Source organism: Aethalodelphis obliquidens, unplaced genomic scaffold, assembly GCF_003676395.1.
Source record: "Aethalodelphis obliquidens isolate GAN/ISIS:26980383/991018 unplaced genomic scaffold, ASM367639v1 scaffold5, whole genome shotgun sequence".
NCBI classification, from domain to species: Eukaryota; Metazoa; Chordata; class Mammalia; order Artiodactyla; family Delphinidae; genus Aethalodelphis; species Aethalodelphis obliquidens.
In genome coordinates this window covers 22,351,864-22,371,351 of record NW_020837949.1, presented here as the reverse complement: position 1 = coordinate 22,371,351, position 19,488 = coordinate 22,351,864, and the positions used below count along the sequence as shown (strand labels likewise).

The 19,488-nt window shown below is 37.2% G+C and overlaps 1 protein-coding gene across 2 annotated transcripts in view; it reads right to left on the bottom strand.

Annotated features, from left to right (window-relative positions):
* Window positions 1–19,488, bottom strand: part of UBE2H (ubiquitin conjugating enzyme E2 H) — a 101,268-nt gene that overhangs the window by 40,771 nt on the left and 41,009 nt on the right. For both annotated transcript variants that reach the window (XM_027101940.1, XM_027101941.1), the window contains exons 2-3: window positions 3,473–3,549; window positions 2,813–2,887 (exon numbers count right to left, since the gene is read on the bottom strand). In XM_027101940.1, the coding sequence (XP_026957741.1) occupies window positions 2,813–2,887; window positions 3,473–3,549 (152 nt within the window). The remainder of the gene's footprint in view (window positions 1–2,812; window positions 2,888–3,472; window positions 3,550–19,488) is intronic.

Here is a 19,488-nt window from a genome sequence, read left to right as displayed (position 1 = left end):
TGTTTATATTCCTTCTCTTTCCACAGAGGAGTTGAGGGAGTTTATTGCTATTTGGGGGTAAAAACTTACTTAAAGACGTAAACTGTTTCTGAAAGGACTTTTGTAGTTATACCTCATGCAATCATGTAACTACTGAAAACTCTCTAAAACTGTATTTGGAGTATATATCAAAGATGAGCCTGTCAAATTACATTGCATATACACTTATATATGCATAGAAAAATGTTTTAAAGTACATTTTTATGCACTTTATGCAAATAATGATATCTATTGAGGGATAGGACTATAAGACATTTTAATTTTTCTTTACTTTTGCTCACCTGGACCTTCTCACATTCCTACTGTGGATATGGAGCATTTATACAATTTAAAAAATACATAGTAATATTAAACAAAAAAGTATATACATATACATTTTAAAATTCCAAGAGCTAAACATTAAAATACTTAATCTAAATTTGCACATCTCAAAATTTGGCTCAGAAAGAAGGGTATGCCTGCCTAGATACTATAGAGGCAGGGTTTAAAAAGAGCAGTGAAGTTGGATTTATCTTATCTCCTTGCCCTTCTGTATAATTCTGCAACTATCTATACAATTCAAAAAGGAATCTTTGCCTATTCTACATGAGCCACCACCTCTCAAAATGTTTAACGCACATTCTAACAGTAATTACATTGTTGACGACCTGAAAATGGGTCACCCCACACAACTGATTAAAACTCTCTTATGCAATCTTCCTTTGGAGGAAACAAGGACAGCTTGTACAAATATTTCAACTAGATCTACTTCCCTAAGAGAATATGGTACACATTTGCAGGTATTACCAAGTTCTAAAAGCACACAGAAAGGCAAAGGAAAAATTATAAAGAAGTTAAATTTGCCTAGTCATTTGTCCTAACCAATTTCATGTTACATCATTAATTTAAGAAAGTACAGAGGCTTCTGTTGTGTCATTAGTTAATAAACAATGTCTGAAGTTTAGATATTTACACTTTGAAAGTTATGATGAAATAATTATATTACCTGGAAATATATGTTAAGACAAGACTTGAGAAAAAACTACATTTCTACAGGATATGTAATTGCATTTCTATAGGTTCATTGTTAGTTTCAACAAGCTATACTGTTTCCTTTCTGACTAGGAGTCTAGGGTAACAAAACTAGATTTACCAAGCCAATTTTTAGTCTTTAAGTAAATAGTTATGTATGAAATATATTTGAATGAATTTACATGGTTTGGACATTCTGTTTGTAAAGGTTTAAAGATCATACCACTCAACTACATAAAAGTTTTAAATGCCTATATAGAAAGAAACACCCTAAAGTTAAAAGACAAATGGGGGATAGGGAACCAATGTGACACAAAAGCCCTCCCGAACTGAGTGAAACCTACATTCCACCACACTGGAATGGAACTGAGAAAGGGCTGGTGTCCCAAGTATGCTAAGGTATTAAGTCAGATACATTCAGGGATTGTCTCAAAGATTCAGCACCTCACAGCACTCTTCCTACATCACCAGCTGATAACTCTAAAACTTGGAGGCCCTTATAGTAATTCAATTATCCATAAAGTATCTTCTCAATTACTGAGTTTAAAAACTCAACTTTAGGGCCCTTAAGAGGAAATCACCAGTTTATTCTTAAAATGAGCACTAAGAATCCCAGTCTAAGAAGGGATTATAGATGCTCTGTAGTATTTTTATAGCATGAAATTCTAAAACATATAAAGTAGCTAGATGTCAGGGGGCTAGGCCGTTGCATCTGACTGGGAATTAGCCTGTGACTATTCTAACGTTCCTGCATTATTTATCCGAGACAGAAATGTGGGGGCCTAGAATCAAAACATATAGCTCAGAATGTCTTTGGTCCACCTCTTTTAAAAAACCCTTTTGGGGTGGTGGGGCAGTCTAAATTCCAAGAGTTCTGGCATTAGCTCTGAAGACAAGCCCACAGCAGTAGCAAGATATCTGAAACTAACAATTCTGAACATGCGGTTCAGTGTGACAGAGAATGCTCTAATAGATTCCAATTTTATCTTCTTCTTCCTTCTTAAAATTGGTCAATATTTTATAGCATTTTAAAATCATCTACAGAATGAAATTTTTAAAAGTGGGCTTAAGTTAGCTAAGTTACTACCATTCTACAGTCTCAAATTATTTAAAGGTTATCAATCTTCAATCAAATATACCTCTATAGCATCTGATGCTAAAATACCTAAATTGTCACTAAATGCTTTAATAGGGGTAATAGGTTAATATCAACAATTAGGGCAGAAGATGAAGGTGAGGAAAAAAATACCCTTTATACAACCCCACTGAGGTTTCTTCTCTACTTTCTTTAGCTGTTTAGAGGGCTAAAAAGATTAGGAATGTAGAGAATGGAAAAGGGTACCCAGAGTTGGAGTGAACAAAAGTAAAGTAGGATATACACAGGATTTTTAAATGGCAGAATTAGAATAGGCACTGTAAAATATGAATTCCAACAATCTGGCATTTAAAATGAGATTTAAGATGTTTATTATTTTACTGCTAATAGCCTGAATGGACAGTGGGTCTTAAAATTGTTTAATCTGACCCTGACAGAAAAATCTAGAGTTATAGTCATTACAAGCATGCAAAGGGTATATTTAAACATTTTCTATCACACTATGGAAGTACCCTCCCCACCAAATTACTAATTAACCTAAGCCAAAAAAGGAAAAAATTCAGTTAAGTTAATATTTCTGAAATTAATGATCTCCCATAAAACGTAGGATTTTTTTTTTTTTCCATTTCAAAACTCTCTAAGGAGAGAAACTGGGTAGTTACATACCTATAGATGGAGATTTGAAAGGGTATTTATCAGGAAGATCCACTCTAACTTTCCATACTCCACCTTCATATGGTGCTGAAATAAAAGCAAAAAAGTTAAACATTAGGATTGTGCCTCCAAATCAGAAGATAAATCTGAATGTAAGTTAAACATTAAATCCTAACCTGTTTTGAGAACCTTGCAAATTAATTCCTTCAAGAGTCAGGGAACTCTTATAACTAACTAACCACTATAACTAGTAGGTACTCTATGTTCAATTATAATACTTTTCTTTAAAAAATCTAGAGTTAGCAAAGGTTCATTTTCTCCCCCAAATTTACCTGATTCTTTAAAGTATCAAACACTGTTCAGTTATTTGGTAAGTAATAGCCTACTGTCTCAATCTATACCATGCTCACCTCACCCCCAAAAAACAACAAAAAACATTTCCACAAAACCCAGAATTCACAATTCATGTTTAATACTGTCACACAGAGATAAAAGAGAAAAGCATATAAAGTAATTATGATAAGAGCAAGATTTCCTCACTGCTTCTAGAATTAAATTAAATTTACTTTTCAAAAACTACACATATCACCATCTCCCTTGACATTCTCACTGTCTATTAAGGAATAGAGTAAAAGATTGTAATAAAAAACACATACCAACACATATACTTACTTCCTTGTGGTCCATAAAACTTCACTACAAATTCATTGAGTCCTCCTAGGATCGTAACCTCATGCTTACTCTCGATGCTAAGGTGGAAGGTAAAGGAAATTACACAGGCTTTATATTACCCAGAAGAACTAAAGATGGCTTCCTCAAGATATGCCATTTAAAGTGTTACCAACATTTTATAATGAAAGCAATAAAATATAAAACATGAATAATAATTCTTGTAATTTAAAAGGCAATATACGCTCTTGTGAAAAGAATATGAATGAGCTTTAGGTTCAGAGAAGCTGGGGTTCAAATCCTAGAACTGCCATATACTGAATTTGAGCCTAGACAAAATAATGTAAACTCACTCCGTGAGCCTTTTGTTCTCCTTTGCAAATCAGGAAAACACCACTTTACAGACCTCTGTGAAGATTAAATGGGTTAAGTATGTAAAATGTGTAAGACCACATTGTATATATAAGTATGAAAAATAGGCACTTAATTTTAGTTTTTCTCCCCTCTGTACTGTCCCCACCCCATCCTATCCCCAATGACCCTTTAACATAAATCCAGCATTCCCTTTAGTCAAATTCAAGCACTCAGCAAAACACCGATTCTCCTGAACTGGAAATGCTGTGCTCCTAAAATTACACATTTACTAAGGAAGTCCCCATAATTTTCTCCCTGGCTTAGAGAATAATCAAAATAACTAGTGATATAACCTTGCTATAAGTAGCATTGCCAAATGCAAAAGACAAGCAAAAAAAAAATTTTTTTTTTAAATCTTATCTGTAGTATTTATTTTCACCTACTCTTTTCCTCCCTCTTTTCCATCCCCTTGAGACTGGCCTCTAGGTTCTTATGTGCTCGGGGTTGGAATCACAGAGCACTAACACTTCTGTGTGCCCTTCCTCAAAAATTTACTTGTCCCGAGACCCACCCCTTTAAGGTACTAAGATTTGATTATAGAAACCAAACCAACCCACATCAGCAGAAGAGAGGGCTACTGGCTTAATATCTGTTTTGTCTCTGCTTTGTGGTCTAACCCAATAATGACTCTACTGAGAAAAATTTTAGATGGTGGGGGCTTTGGGGAGCTCTCAAATCCCACTGTAACCTTAAAAAAAACCACCAACAACAACCAGATATGACACACTGGTCTCATCTTTCTCAACCACCAGTGCAAATTACATTTTAATTATGTGTACTATTATACAAAAGAAAAAAAGCCAAAGAAATTTTAAGTGATCTCTTAAATAGAGAAAAATGTTAGTTTTAAAGGCTTGAAATTAAGTATTTGGCTCTCCAATCCTTTGTCCTGTAGGCCACAGAACAGAGGCCAGGTGTATTTTTGGCAAAGTCCTTGCTCAAGAGCAATGAACAGTATCCACTAGAGATATTAAATAATAAGATAATTCAGCCTATTTGATCTCATTCTTTTTGAAAACTATTTTAATAACATGCACACTGAAAGGATTCAAATAGTATCCACATTGGAAAATTGGCTTCATTTCTCATGGTCAAACGAAACATGCATGCATGCTTTGGTGTACTAAATTCTTCCTGGCACCTCCTTACAAAATATTCCAAAGCTAATGCTAATGTAATAAATTAAAGTACATGTTTAAATTGTTTTAAAACAAAAACAACCAAAAAAGCTCCCTTGTGTTAGTAAAAGTCAAATCTAGTTACAATAAACAAAGTTAATTACAAATAACTAAGTTCTCAAAAAAAACAAACAAAAAAAACCTTGGGGATAAAAGGCTTTCTTAAGAATGACACCAAAGCCAGAAACCACAGAGGGAAAAATCAGCAGATGCAAGCACACACACACATTTAAAACTTCTATATTATAAAAAATAAAGTCAGGACAAAGGACAAACTAAAAAGAAAAGACCAGAAGAGCCAAGTTGAGAAAATTGAAATTAAGCCATAAAAAGTCCAACTCATTAGTTTAAAAATGAGATATTTTCCACTATTAATTCATAAAGATGAAAGAGCTAGATAAAACCCAGTGTTCAGTGGAGTATAAATTGGTATTCCTGAGGACAAATTTAGCACTATACTACTTAAAATGAATTTACTCTTTTACTCAAATTTCACTTCTTTCAAGTTATTTTTAAAAAAACAAAAAACAGACACTGCTGGTGGGAGTGTGATACGGTTTCAACCACTTTGGAAAACTGTTGGCACGGTAAAGCTGCACACATGCATGTCCCACACTCATCAGCACTATTCCCAGTAGACAGGAATAGCTATGTTCACCAAAACACGTTTAAGAATGTTCATATAGCACTACTTGTAATATCCAAAAATTAGGTTACAACCCAAAAGTTCATCAACAGTAAAAAGGATAAATTATGGTACAGTCACCCAACAGAATATTACACAGCAATAAAAAATTAACTGTACATGTAAATGGATGAGTCTCAAAGATATTACAGTAAGTCAAAGAAAGCAGATACCAAAGATCTACACACATTTCAAACAGGCTAAATGAATCAAGGTGTTAGAAATTAGGATAGTGGTCACCCTCTAGTGGGGCCTGGTCATTGGAAAGGGGTTTGAGAGGGACTTCTAGAGTGCCGATTACACTTTTATTTACAGTTCCATTTATCAATGAGCTACAAAAATGATTTGTGCACTTTTTATACATATGTTACTATTTAATAAAAGAAGTTTACTAAATATAAGACTATCTGATACATGTACAGATATTTTTTATTTAAATTTTTAAAATGAAAATAATTTAAGTATTTATCAATAGGAAAAAGAATTATAAGCCATTTATGCAACAGGCTGCTACTAGTGTCTATTATTGTTTACTAGTGTCTTCTCCCCAACCAGAGCTCCTCTAATGTATGTTTCTGTTTAACTTGGGGTATCCAGAAGTAGTCAAAATGAATACACTGTAGTACCACATATAAAGATATCTCAGACATTAAACTAAATAAATTTGCAAGGATAATAATGAAGTAAGGTAGAGGATTAAATGAGTTTAACAAAAGAAGTCAAACTAATTTTACAATATAAGAATCTGTAAAAGCAGCATTCCCTATCAATCAGACCTAACTTGCTATGAATGACACTAATCTACAGCAATTACTCTTAATTAATCATTTAAAATTATAAGTTATCCACATGAATGTCCCCTCTAGAAAACTGAAGATATCTTTTCTATCTTTTATGTAGATGCAGTTAAGTCTGGGTTTCTTCCATTTTGTGATCTGTTTGGGATTTAGTCCATGCTGTTACCTACTTTTCAAAGAAGATTCTCCTTTTGAAAAGGTCATGTGAAAATGAGATTAGAAATTAATGCTCCAAACCTCCTCTTTCCCATGATCCCTGGTATAACCCACATTCCAGATACACTGGGTCTGTCTTAAATTACACATTATACTGTAAATTAAAGTGTTATTATAGTCCATTTCACATGAAAAGCTAAAAGTAAACTGAATGAAACCTTTAAAAACTTCTACCAAGTTGGTAAAATGAAGAAGCTGTACTAAATTTATGCTGCCTTGGAGTGGTACAGACACTAAATCAGATGGAAAAAAAGAATTTAAGTTTAGTTGAAAGAAAAACACTGCATTAAAAATAAGCCATTCCATCACCATGAATGAATGACTTACCCACAAAAAATATAAAATTACTTGACTACTGTTACCATGTATATTTATGGTAGAGGCCACGAGTTTCTTTCTGCTCCCTGCTGCAAAGTCAAGGGCAAGGAAGGCAAATGAGAAGGCAGGTTACAATGACAGGTTACAATGATCTATTTCTGAGATGTGCTGGTCAGGCTAGTAGCCTGGTGGGAACTCACTAGAAGGTTCCTTCATTACTTTCTCACTTTCAAAGCTTGAAAATATAAAATATCCTTCAGATACTGTTCTGGTAAAAATATGTTAAATAAACCCATAAAAATCACATTTTACTCACCTCTAAGTTATTTGTAAAATACTGCTTTTTACTTGCTTAGCATTTCACTATTAAGGAATGTCAGCATTTTCAGTAGAATAATGATTAACATTCCCAGGAACCCAAGTTCATTTCACTTTTAAAATGCCAGCCACCCACCAACTTATTTTCCCTGAATGGCATTATGATTACACAATGTAATATTTAAAGGTTAATGCCAAGCCGTCAAGAGATAACTGACATTCTTGGCAAAACGTGTCTGTCGGGATTTTAGAAATGATTTTTATATACTTCTGGGATTTTCCAGAAAGGGAGCCAAGGGCTAAGCCTGTTAACAGGTCAAGGATTCAGACAGCATTGCTTCCTAAATTTGCTGATAGTGAGTCTGTAAGATAAAGGAAGGTGGCCTCCCTGAGCTGTGCCCATGGCAGTAAGGGACTAGGATAAAGAACGGGTTGCTTCTGTGCAGAAGGTAAAAGCAATTTGCGTGGGCTTTCTATCCACATGTTCAGACCAGTCTGCTTAAACTCTCCTTGAGATTAATCACATCACTAAAGTTGAAGAAACTGGGCAACCTTCACTACCTAGTTTTCTTGATAAAAATATGGTATGTCTACTAATCCACTAACGAACAAAATATCACAAAAATAATACTGTGAGGGTTATGTTTATAAAGAAACCTTCTCCTTTAGAGATATAAATTGAAATATTTACTAATTAAAATGTAGGTCCAGGATTTGCTTCAAAATAATCCAGTGTGGGAAGAGTTAGGAGAGAGAGGTACAGAAGATAGGACATTGGTCCTGAGTCAACAATTACTGAATCTGAGTGATGGGTACATGGGGTTTTCATTATATTTTTCTCTCTAGTTTGAATTTTTTCGTTATAAAAGTTCTGAAAAATTAATGTAGTCAGTTATCAGAACTTTAGCATTTAACAAGCATGACAATTTAGAAGAACTTAGCTACTGCAGCTCTCTTAAGAGCTTATGAGGGACCTTCTCTGGTGGCACAGTGGTTAAGAATCCACCTGCCAATGTAGGCACACAGGTTTCAGCCCTGGTCCGGGAAGATCCCACATGCGGCATGCAATTAAGCCCATGCACCACAACTACTGAGCCTGTGTTCTAGAGCCGGCGAGCCACAACTACTGAAGCCCGCGCGCCAATAGGATTGTCTATTTTGTTCACTGCCATTTCCTAGCACCTAGAAGAGTACCTGGCACACAGTAGGTACCCAATCAATATGTATAAAATGAACACATGAATGAAGCTGTAAGGCAGGCATAGACTGAGGCTGCCAGTCTGAGATCTAAGGATAGATTTAGGTTTGTCAGAGAGATGAGGTGATACTATTAAGGGCAAAGTGGAACAAAGATGCTAAGTTCAGTTCTGAACATGCTAAATCTGAAGTATAAATGGACGAACCAAGAGGCAATATACTGTAAGCAGCTTGGGAAACTTGCGATTTAAAAGGAGTCACCTTGTAAACTGCTTAACTCGGAGTTTGTTTCTTAACCTCTAAAAAAAAGGGGGGGGCTTTACTTTGGGGAGGGGTTACTACCTCACAAACAGAATTGTTGAAGATGAAATGATCTATCTACAAAGGTATCTACCTGGCTCAGCGTCAGACAGAACCAGGAATTCAATTTTTTTAACATAAAATAAATACACAAGCTGACTAATTTCCATATGACTAAAATTTACTTAAGCAACACTTTTTTTTTTTTACAATATCTAAAAAAATTAAGTTTCCTTCTATATCCTTAAGCCTTTCTTTTTTTTTTTTTTTGTGGTACACGGGCCTCTCACTGCTGTAGCCTCTCCCGTTGAGGAGCACAGGCTCCGGATGCGCAGGCTCAGAGGCCATGGCTCATGGGCCCAGCCACTCCGTGGCATGTGGGATCTTCCTGGACCGGGGCACGAACCCGTGTCCCCTGCATCGGCAGGCGGACTCTCAACCACTGCGCCACCAGGGAAGCCCCTTAAGCCTTTCTTCATGTTAAGTCATCATTATGAATAATAGTTGCTATACAGTACTACAAAATACAATGATGCCCTTAGGAACCGTAAGGGATATACTTATTTCCTGAAGTAGAAATTTCCCATACTCTTAGGCTGAAGGGATTGGCAGGTTCTTTTCCTAGTTTCTCTTCCTTCTTTAGCTGCGTTTGAGAGCCGTCACTGGGCTACCATTCCTTCAAATGTATCTATGGTAGGATGCAAAAATCAGATAACCAAAGTTCACGGAATTTTTTTTTTTTAAAAGGGTAAATAATTCTAAGCAAGACATTCTCCAGTAAATAAAATACATAATTTTTAGCTGTATGTTTTCAGGTTTACAACTAAACTAAACAACTTCAGAGTGAGGAAGTTATCACTTATTTAAAAATAGCCTCTTCAAAATAAATACGTATTGTCCAGAAGTAAGTAAAGCAAACAATTTGACAACTTACTATGATATACTGAACACTTAAGACTCACTAAGGGGTAAAAAGTAGCATGCATGTATTTCTTAAATTTTACAAAGATAGTGCAAAAATTAAGTTAAACAGCAAGCATGTTCATTACCACCCAGCAGACAGTAAATCATACTAGCCTTTGGAGTTTTGGGGCTTTTTTTTTTTTCTCTTCTCAAGTTTATGCTTTCATTTAAAGCTTCCATGTCAGAAACCAAAGTAAACACTGGCATGATATAAGTAAATGTTAAATGGGAAAATCATTATAACTTAGCTCTTCCCTAGATGCATTATTCTGCTACCAGATTCCCAAATAATAAAGTAAAAAACTCAAAAGAAAAATTAAGAGTCATAAGTTATGGAAAATAATTTTTTCAAATAGGTTTTAGAAAAAAGAAGTGTATCAGAGAGATACATAAGAAATCTAAGCGCCATTCGACCCCAACAAAATGTTTTATACAGCAGATTTACAAAGTCAGATAGTCAGAAATGACCCAGTTGCAGAAGAAGTGAGAGAGAGAAAAGCCAAGGGGAATATGGAAAAACAATAAGGCCATCTTGAGACCAAGAAAATACTCAAAACAGAAATAAGATTTACATTTTCTAAAAAGTTCAAATTCCTATTAAACACCTCAAAATATTTAGAAGCCTATTGATAAAATAGAAACAGCTCTTTAACATACAAACTTTTCTTTTTTTTTTGATCTTTATTTCAAGTTGGACAACTGCAGCCCAGGACTTTCTTTTTTCATTTTAGTTATTTATTTTTGGCTGCATTGGGTCTTTTTTGCTGCATGTGGGCTTTCTCTAGTTGCGGCAAGAGAAGGCTACTCTTTGTTGCGGTGCGCGGGCTTCTTACTGCAGTGGCTTCTCTTGTTGCGGAGCACGGGCTCTAGACGCGCGGGCTTCAGTAGTTGTGGCTCACGGGCTCTAGAGCACAGGCTCAGTAGTTGTGGTGCACGGGCTTAGTTGCTCCGCAGCATGTGGGATTTTCCCGGACCAGGGCTCGAACCCGTGTCCCCTGCATTGGCAGGCGATTCCTAACCACTGCGCCACCAGGGATGTCCCTAATATACTTTGATGCTTTGCTATTTTATGGCAACAAAGCATTGCCTATTTTTAACTAAAAATATACAAATCCATGTACATAAATTAACAGTGTATTACTTAAATAGTATTATTACTCTTAAATAACTCATAAAAGGTTAATGAAAAGCTTACTTTTCAGAATTTGGTTTGTTACAGCTTGATTCACAGTACGTTAAAAATAAATCACCTTCCCCCAAAACTGCTTATTTTCTTAAGTGTGATAATGTCATTATGCTTATTTAAGAAAACGTTCACATTTTTAAGAGGGGCCTACTGATATATGTAGGTGTTAAATGACAACAATGTCTGGGATTTACCCTAAAATATTTCATAAAGAAGAGAAACAGATGTGAGAGAAAATACTGATAACTGTAAAATTTTAATTTGGATAATGGGGATTCATTAATTTTTTTTTTTTTTTTTGCGGTACACAGGCCTCTCACTGTTGTGTCCTCTCCCGTTGCGGAGCACAGGCTCCGGACGCGCAGGCTCAGCGGCCATGGCTCACGGGCCTAGCCGCTCCGCGGCATGTGGGATCTTCCCAGACCGGGGCACGAACCCGTGTCCCCTGCATTGGCAGGTGGACTCTCAACCACTGCGCCACCAGGGAAGCCCTAAAGTAATCTTTAATCTTGTGTACACTTAAAAATTTTAATGACATTATTTCTTTTTATTTAATTTCCAATACTTATCATTTCTTTTTTTTAAAATCAGAAGACTGTATATATTTAACTACACTCTACTTATGTACATAGGGGACACTCACTGCTAAAGAACTATCAGCTGGTCAAACACCCAGTTTAAATGTGTAAACTTGGAATACAACTTTGAACTGCTGAGAAAAAATAAAGACTTGCAAAATTCTCAAGATGCAGGATACCCCAGAGACATCAAGTTGACAATGAAAATCCAAACCAATGATCTAGAAAATCTGTTAAAAATTTTTTTAGAAGATAGGACATATTAAAAGACAGAACGCTGTCATTCCAAAGGCAGACTACCTAATCACAGAAGGCTGGAGAAGAAAAACACATGAATCACAACCTTATAGATGACAATAGCACCTGAAAACTTCAAAGTCCCAGGCAACGTATAATTTCCCCAGAGATGAATTCCCCACAGTCAGGTGGCCATCTGCAAAATCCTAACGAAAACGTCTATTTAAAACACATTCTACCTCCCCTTCTGGGCTACTTCACCAAGCCATCCACAGTGCAGAGCAAAGTGCATCATGAAGCAGCTTCTCAGTAAGAAGCTAATACTGCTTTATGGAATATCTATGCAGTGTATTTGTAATCATGTTTCCAGTGTTCTTCTCTTCTCAGAAAATCCTTGAGAATTTTACTTCTTTTATTCATTTTAAATATAGCAGACCAGGTTTTACCCTAACACCTGATATGCAGACTACAATGCCACTCAATGAAAATAGAATTAAGCTAAGTGTTTGATAATCCCTATCCACAGATATTCTAATCAAGGCATATGTGAGTCTTTCACAGTAAGCAGTGACATTTTAAAGGAAATATTTTCTTTGCCAGTCTCCAAGTGAAATATAGTACATTACAAATGCAAGGTGATGTATGAAAATTAATAAATACCATGAAAATGAACAAATACCAAGCAGTGGTACCCATTTAGTAGATGAAGATTATGGAAGAGTGAAAAACAGTGGATCACAGAAATGAGAAGGAGATCTTAGATATATGGTCATAGTCTTAAAAAAAAAAAAAAAGAACAATCAACACACCTTGAAGTCATGGAACTACTGATGGAAAGACCCAGGTCCGCGACCCAGGCCATGGCTCTTCTTCCTTTCCTTCTCTGCACTGGCTAATTACGAGTTTGTGTCTCTAGAGACCAATGATTCCTCATCGTAATTTTATGACTTCAATAATCTCAAGGAAAATTTCTTACAGCAAGCTCTTTAAAATTCAAATATAAATGCCTGTAAACCCAGAACAAAGGGGGAAAGATAACAATTGGCTTGCCCTTATAAATCACTGCTCTGTAAGCCCTGGTCTCAGTGCCTCCTCACTCCCTAGTTCTTTCCCAGAACATGAATGACCAATGCCTGCCATTCCCTTTACTACTCCATGTTCATTAGGCAGAGTAGATGTCAAATGTTAATAACAACCCTGATTTCATAAAAAGTATAAGGGGGAAGTGTGCAGCACAGACTCAGGCTTTTTTAAAGCAATACATGTACAAAGGAATAAGTGGCAGGTTCAAGATCACTGTCAAGATTTTATACTGAAAAAAGCACAACTACAGATGAATACACTGGATAGGATGCTAAATTAAAGCACAATCCACCATGTAGAGAACTCTGCATTCCACAACAAACGAATATGCTTTTATTCAATTGGGCCCAGTTTCTATTACCCATTTGGAAGACTTATGAGAGGTAACATAGCAAGTATCTGTTGGAAATTTAATAAAGGCTTGGCTAAACAGTATAAAAAAGGATTAAAAAGTAATCTAAAGTGATACAGAAAATAGCAGTGTCTTCTTGATTGAAATTCTGCTTAAAAACTATATCCAAGGGTAGTTGGTAGGCAAATACTCTATCTGATATGTTCAAGTAGCCATTATAAGCTGCCTTCATTTATTACCTTTATAAATAATTAGGATAAAAAAATGGGATAAAAAATTACCAGAAACTTTAAATGTTGCTTTAAAAAAAAAAGTCCATAAGGAAAATAAGCGAAAGAAATAATATTTTAAAATAGAAAAAAAAAGTTTCTTTTAAAGAAACATCCTACCCTAAGAAAAAGAACCCCAATGTGACTGAGTTAAGTAGAAAACCCTGGAAAGTCAAGAGATGTGGGGTGAAAGTGGACTGTAAACTAGGTGTGCAATGTGATACAACAAGGGAGGTTGCAGCTATTTTAAGCATCATACAAGTAACAGGTGACAGAGCTGAGAAAGGAAGCTTTCTTCCTATGTTAGTAAACTTGCTAGCTCAAGACCAACAGAAATGATTAATACATACTAAGAAATGGGTTGTCAGGTACAATTAAGAGACATGGGAGTGATAAATATGTGATAAGCTAGCCTAATAATTTAAAGTAAACAGAAATTTGAGATTTAAATATACACACACAATAAAGTGAATAAAGGCTGTATTGTTATGAGTTATGGTTAAGAAGTTAAAAAATCAAGGTTCTCACTAGGAGTGTTTCCTGAATAATTAAACAATGAGGGGAAAAAAATTGGTTATTTAGCAAAACAAGAGAATATAAACCTAGACATACACAACAGTGGGTATATATATAGTAAGAAAATTTGGCATTGAAAAGGTGACAAAACTATTAGGTTTCCCTCTCCCACGTCTGTACCATGGGGAGAAGTAGGATTGATAGGCTCAGGTGCCACTAAGTGAGACAAACAGTTTGCTGACGGCACAGTCACAGGGCAAGAGTGCAGTTCTGAGAACGCCTTACAGTACAGCTAAATAACCTCATCTGGTGAAGCACTGAGTTCTAGGTTTTTAAAAAATTGTCTTTTAAAATGTGTGTGGGGCATAAAGCAGCCTCCCCATTCCCTTAACGCTCTAATCCCACAGCCCAGATATTATTATTGTCTATATTAATGTTTATATATACACACATTAACATCATCATGTACACCCAGACAGACAGGTGTAAACTCTTCTGTAAACACCTTTCTTCAGGTTATATATGGAGGACCTCTTTATTAGTACACATAGATCTAAGCTCCCGTAAAAAAAATGCCTGTGCAATGTCCATGTACCATAAGTTAAATAACTAAGCATCCATTAGTGAGCAGGTAGGTTGCTGTTAGTGTTTTGCTATTACACGGTTACAATGAACATCTCAGTATGCGTATCTTGCTGTACTTTTTTTTTTTTTTTTTTTTGCGCGGTACGCGGGCCTCTCACTGTTGTGGCCTCTCCCGTTGCGGAGCACAGGCTCCGGACGCGCAGGCTCAGCGGCCATGGCTCACGGGCCCAGCCGCTCCGCGGCATGTGGGATCCTCCCAGACCGGGGCACGAACCCGTGTCCCCTGCATTGGCAGGCGGACTCTCTACCACTGCGCCACCAGGGAAGCCCCTTGCTGTACTTTTGATAGTGCCTAAATGTTTCAAAAAGGGTGCATACAGTCACTTTCTAACCACTGTCATATGAGCCAACCTGTTTTCCTCATACTCTCAACAATATTGGCATTAAAGCTTTTCCCACTCTGCTGACCTTCCTTCTTGCCTCTCCAACACAACACCTGATTGTGAAGGTGGCCCTCCAAGATTCATGAACAAAAACACACTAGGATATGAAGCCCTTTTCACTAACTATCTCAAAGACAAAGCTAGCCAATTAAATCTCACTTAACTCATCGAATAGGTTAACTCCAGAACCTGGACAGAAAAAGCTGAAAACAAGGAAAGTTTAGTCTGACATGGCATCACTCAATTAAATGACCTACTTCTACTTCTCTAAATGCTTACCTACTTCTCTAAATGCTTAAATCTTTCATACGTCTAAACTTATGCCCCAACTAGGATGTGAAGTTAATTTCTTATTTCTTGGGTGAATCTGATATTTTAAATAGTTCTCTTTAGACCAAACTACGTTTGCTGTTACAGCATACAAAATAATGAATTCTCACAAAAGAATTACAGATTTGAATACTTCAACAACAGATATTTAACATTTAAAGAAATACGTTAGTCTCCAACTTACTAAAAGCCACACAGTTTACCCCTATTTAAAACAAATGAGAGATCTTGTAGTAATGACCATGTAAATATTATTCACTGCTGAGCCATACAGTACTATAAGATTTTTTCTTTTCAGTATTTTTTCTCAAGGAAATAATCACTGCCTTAAATAACTAAGCAAACAAGAAACCAATGGATCTATCATTATTTGTCCCTCAACTCTGACAGAACTGTCTCTTGATGTTTAAACCCATCAAGATGAATATCTGTATTTGAATGTTTCCCCTCGTAAATTTACCTGCCTCACTCTTTGGCTTGATCAGGTACCATGCATTCCCCAAGCTGACACTGGCTGGACAGCCAAGGAAGGTGACTCATGAACATCCCAGCTGACAGAAGGAAGCCAGACAGGGATCAGTACCTGACCGCACTCTGCCCAAGAGTAATTAAGAATTTTTCTGCTAAAACCACTAACATCACTTTAAAAGAAAAAGAATATCCAACATCAGCATTATTTACAGAGTAAAATCCAGGACTGCAGGGGCACATGCTGGAGACTGACAGGACGGCAAAGGAGTCCTACCTACCTCTGCCACTCGGTTTTACCAGATCACCCAGTTGCAGAGCACCACTTCCCCAAAGGAAGACGGCTCTTTCCCAGGAACAAAGATTTCACAGTAAGTCTGGAATTCTAGTGGTTAGAGAGTGGGCTCATTAGTTTGAATCTCAAGATGCCATATGGGTCTTGGGCAGACCATTTAACCTCTCTGTGCCTTGGTTTTCCTCAATGTATAAAGGGAGTAATAGTAAATATATCATAGATTAAGGAAAGGCTCAGTATTTGCTATTATCATTAATACTTCCAAAACAATAACCTCAGATTTAACAAGGTACATCTATTAGTCTAATCTACCTTAGTTACTAACCTACAAAGCTGAAATTACGGCTCTTCAATTTTGAGAAGAGTTAAGTACACAATGACTTTTTACCTTTAATATGCCTAGGTCCTTAATATATTGACGTTAGCAATTGCCAATGAGGGGATTATTAACCTATAATTTGTTCCAAAGATAGCATTCAGCCCAACTTCCATGATGGTGCAGCCCCTTCCGAATTTTAAAAATTGCTACTTCCCCTTTAGTCACCAATATTAACAACAGCTACCCTTTCAGCAGTTACAATGCACTGAACACCATTCTAAGCCTTCTGTACTAACTTATAACCCTTACAACAGCCCAGGGAGACAAGTTATTATTACGAAGACAGGCTAAGTAACCTGCTCAGGCTCACACGGCCAGTAAGTTGTAGAGTTAGGGATGAAACCCAGGCAGGCTAGTTCAAGTCTGTGCTCTTAGCCATCCAGCACTGTCTACACAGACCAGAGCTTTTGGAAAGGGGTGTAGCATGCTCAGACTTGTCTTGATTTAGGAAGACTAACTCCAGAGAGACTGCGGAGCAGTCTGGGAGACCATGATGGGAGGAAGGCCAGCTGGGACCTGATGAGCAAGAACAGGTAAGAGCTGACAGGGAGCAGGGGGCTGGAGAGGAAGCCACATTTCAACAAGATTCTGAGAACTGAAAGAACTTCGTGACTAATTATACGTGAGGGGAGAGAGGACTCAAGAGTATCTGTTGAGGTAGATGACACTGTTCTAACATAAATAAAAGGGAAGGCAGGAAGAGGAGCAGATTGGGGGTGGGGTAAGAGCAATATGGGACATTTAAGTGTAAGGTGATGAGACACCAAATAATTGTCCAATAGACAATATGAAGTAATATTTCCCCATTTTTAATCTAGCCCTACACTTCTTTAAAAAGGGGATACAGCACATTAAACATTCTAAGTAAATGTTGAACTAATGAATAAAATACAACTTCAGATTCTCACTAGTCTAAGAAATTATTAAATAACCAACTTACAGGTCCCTCAATAAAACTCTTGTTCCACTGGTGAGAGTTAGGGAAGTTCTCTGGGTGGTGGAAGGCTTTGGAATAGAGCAAACCTGGGTTTCAGGCCCAGCTCCACCACTTTCTAGGTAAGTAGCCTAGGGTCTAACTACTCAAGGTGGCAAACTTGTTAGAAATGCAGAAACTGGGTCCCATTCCAGACTAACTGAACCGGTATCTGCACTTTAAAAATATTTGCCATTAATTTGTGTGCACATAAAAGTTTGAGAAGCACCAGCCTAGAGCAAGTGAATGTTCTCTAAGGCTTGCTTTTCCCGCCTGTACAAAAGTGGAGATAATCATATTTATGCACAGGGTAGTTGAAGGTTAATAGGTGCCAAATACTTACCAAGCCTCTACAAAGAGATGTTAGTGTCATACATATATTACTTCATTTAATCCTCTCAATGCCTATCATGCAGGTACTTCTTCCACTATAAAGATGAAGGTATGTCCAGTCTGTGACGCCTTCCAAGGTAAGTGGTAGAGCTGCTACTCATTGTCTACCTACTCAGGATTCTGCTCCCCATTAAGCCCAATAGTGCTTAAGCAACCTGGGCAGAGAAAGGCACAAAATGGATGAGAAGGGAAGGAAAGTAGTCTTGCACCTACCAAAAATCCAAACAATAGTTTTTAAAAATATATAGTTTTTAAAAATATAGATTTATTTATTTGTTTATGGCTGCACTGGGTCTTTGTTGCTGTGTGTGGGCTTTCTCTAGCTGCAGCAAGCCGGGGCTACTCTTCGTCACGGTGCGCAGGCTTCTCATTGTGGTGGCTTCTCTTGTTGCAGAGCATGGGCTCTAGACATGCGGGCTTCAGTAGTTGTGGCACGTGGGCTCAGTAGTTGTGGCACGTGGGCTCAGGAGCACAGGCTCAGCAGTTGTGACGCACGGGCTTAGTTCTTCCGTGGCATGTGGGATCTTCCCGGACCAGGGCTCAAACCCATGTCCCCTGCATTGGCAGGCAGATTCTTAACCACTGCGCCACCAGGGAAGCCCCCAAAATACAGTTTCTTTGTTTTTTAATTAATTAATTAATTTATTTTATTTTTGGCTGTGTTGGATCTTCGTTTCTGTGCGAGGGCTTTCCCTAGTTGCGGCGAGCGGGGGCCACTCTTCATCGCGGTGCGCTGGCCTCTCACTGTCGCGGCCTCTCTTGTTGCAGAGCACAGGCTCCAGACGTGCAGGCTCAGTAGTTGTGGCTCATGGGCCCAGTTGCTCCGCGGCATGTGGGATCTTCCCAGACCAGGGCTTGAACCCGTGTCCCCTGCATTGGCAGGCAGATTCTCAACCACTGTGCCACCAGGGAAGCCCCAAAATATAGTTTTTTAAATAGTATTTTAAAGTTACCTCAATCATTATAATTCAAAATTCATGAGTACAAAACAAAATGTACTCATACAAGTTTAAATCAGCTATGCTTATCCTGAATTGGTTTTCAGATGAGGATATCATATTAAATTAATAATATTTATCTCAAGAGTTGTGCTGAAATAGTAGATCAACCAGCAGAAAATAATGACAGTCAGTAAGACTAAGTGAAAATGCTCAGTATGATATAGAAGGCTTATCTGGCTGTACTATAGGCTCCCTAGGGATAGAAACTTAGGCATAAAAAGGAACTTCCTATGAGTGTTTGGCCAATTGTAGGCTATGTTTCACAGAAGACTGAAATTCTCAGTTCTCTTTCAATCATTATTTGTGAAAATTCACTTTCCAGAAAGGAATATGCAAAAAGAAAACTTAGAATCACAAGTTCTAACAAATAACCAAGTTCTAGTTCCAAACAAATCTTAACCTATGTGAATCACTGTATCAACAGTTGTCTTATTTCACTCATCCGAGCCCATAATATGACCGACACAGTACATTCATGGCCCATTCTTCCTTTGTTTCTAGCTACACTGGTCTTTCATTTCCTGAAACACAAGCTCTTGCCCTCC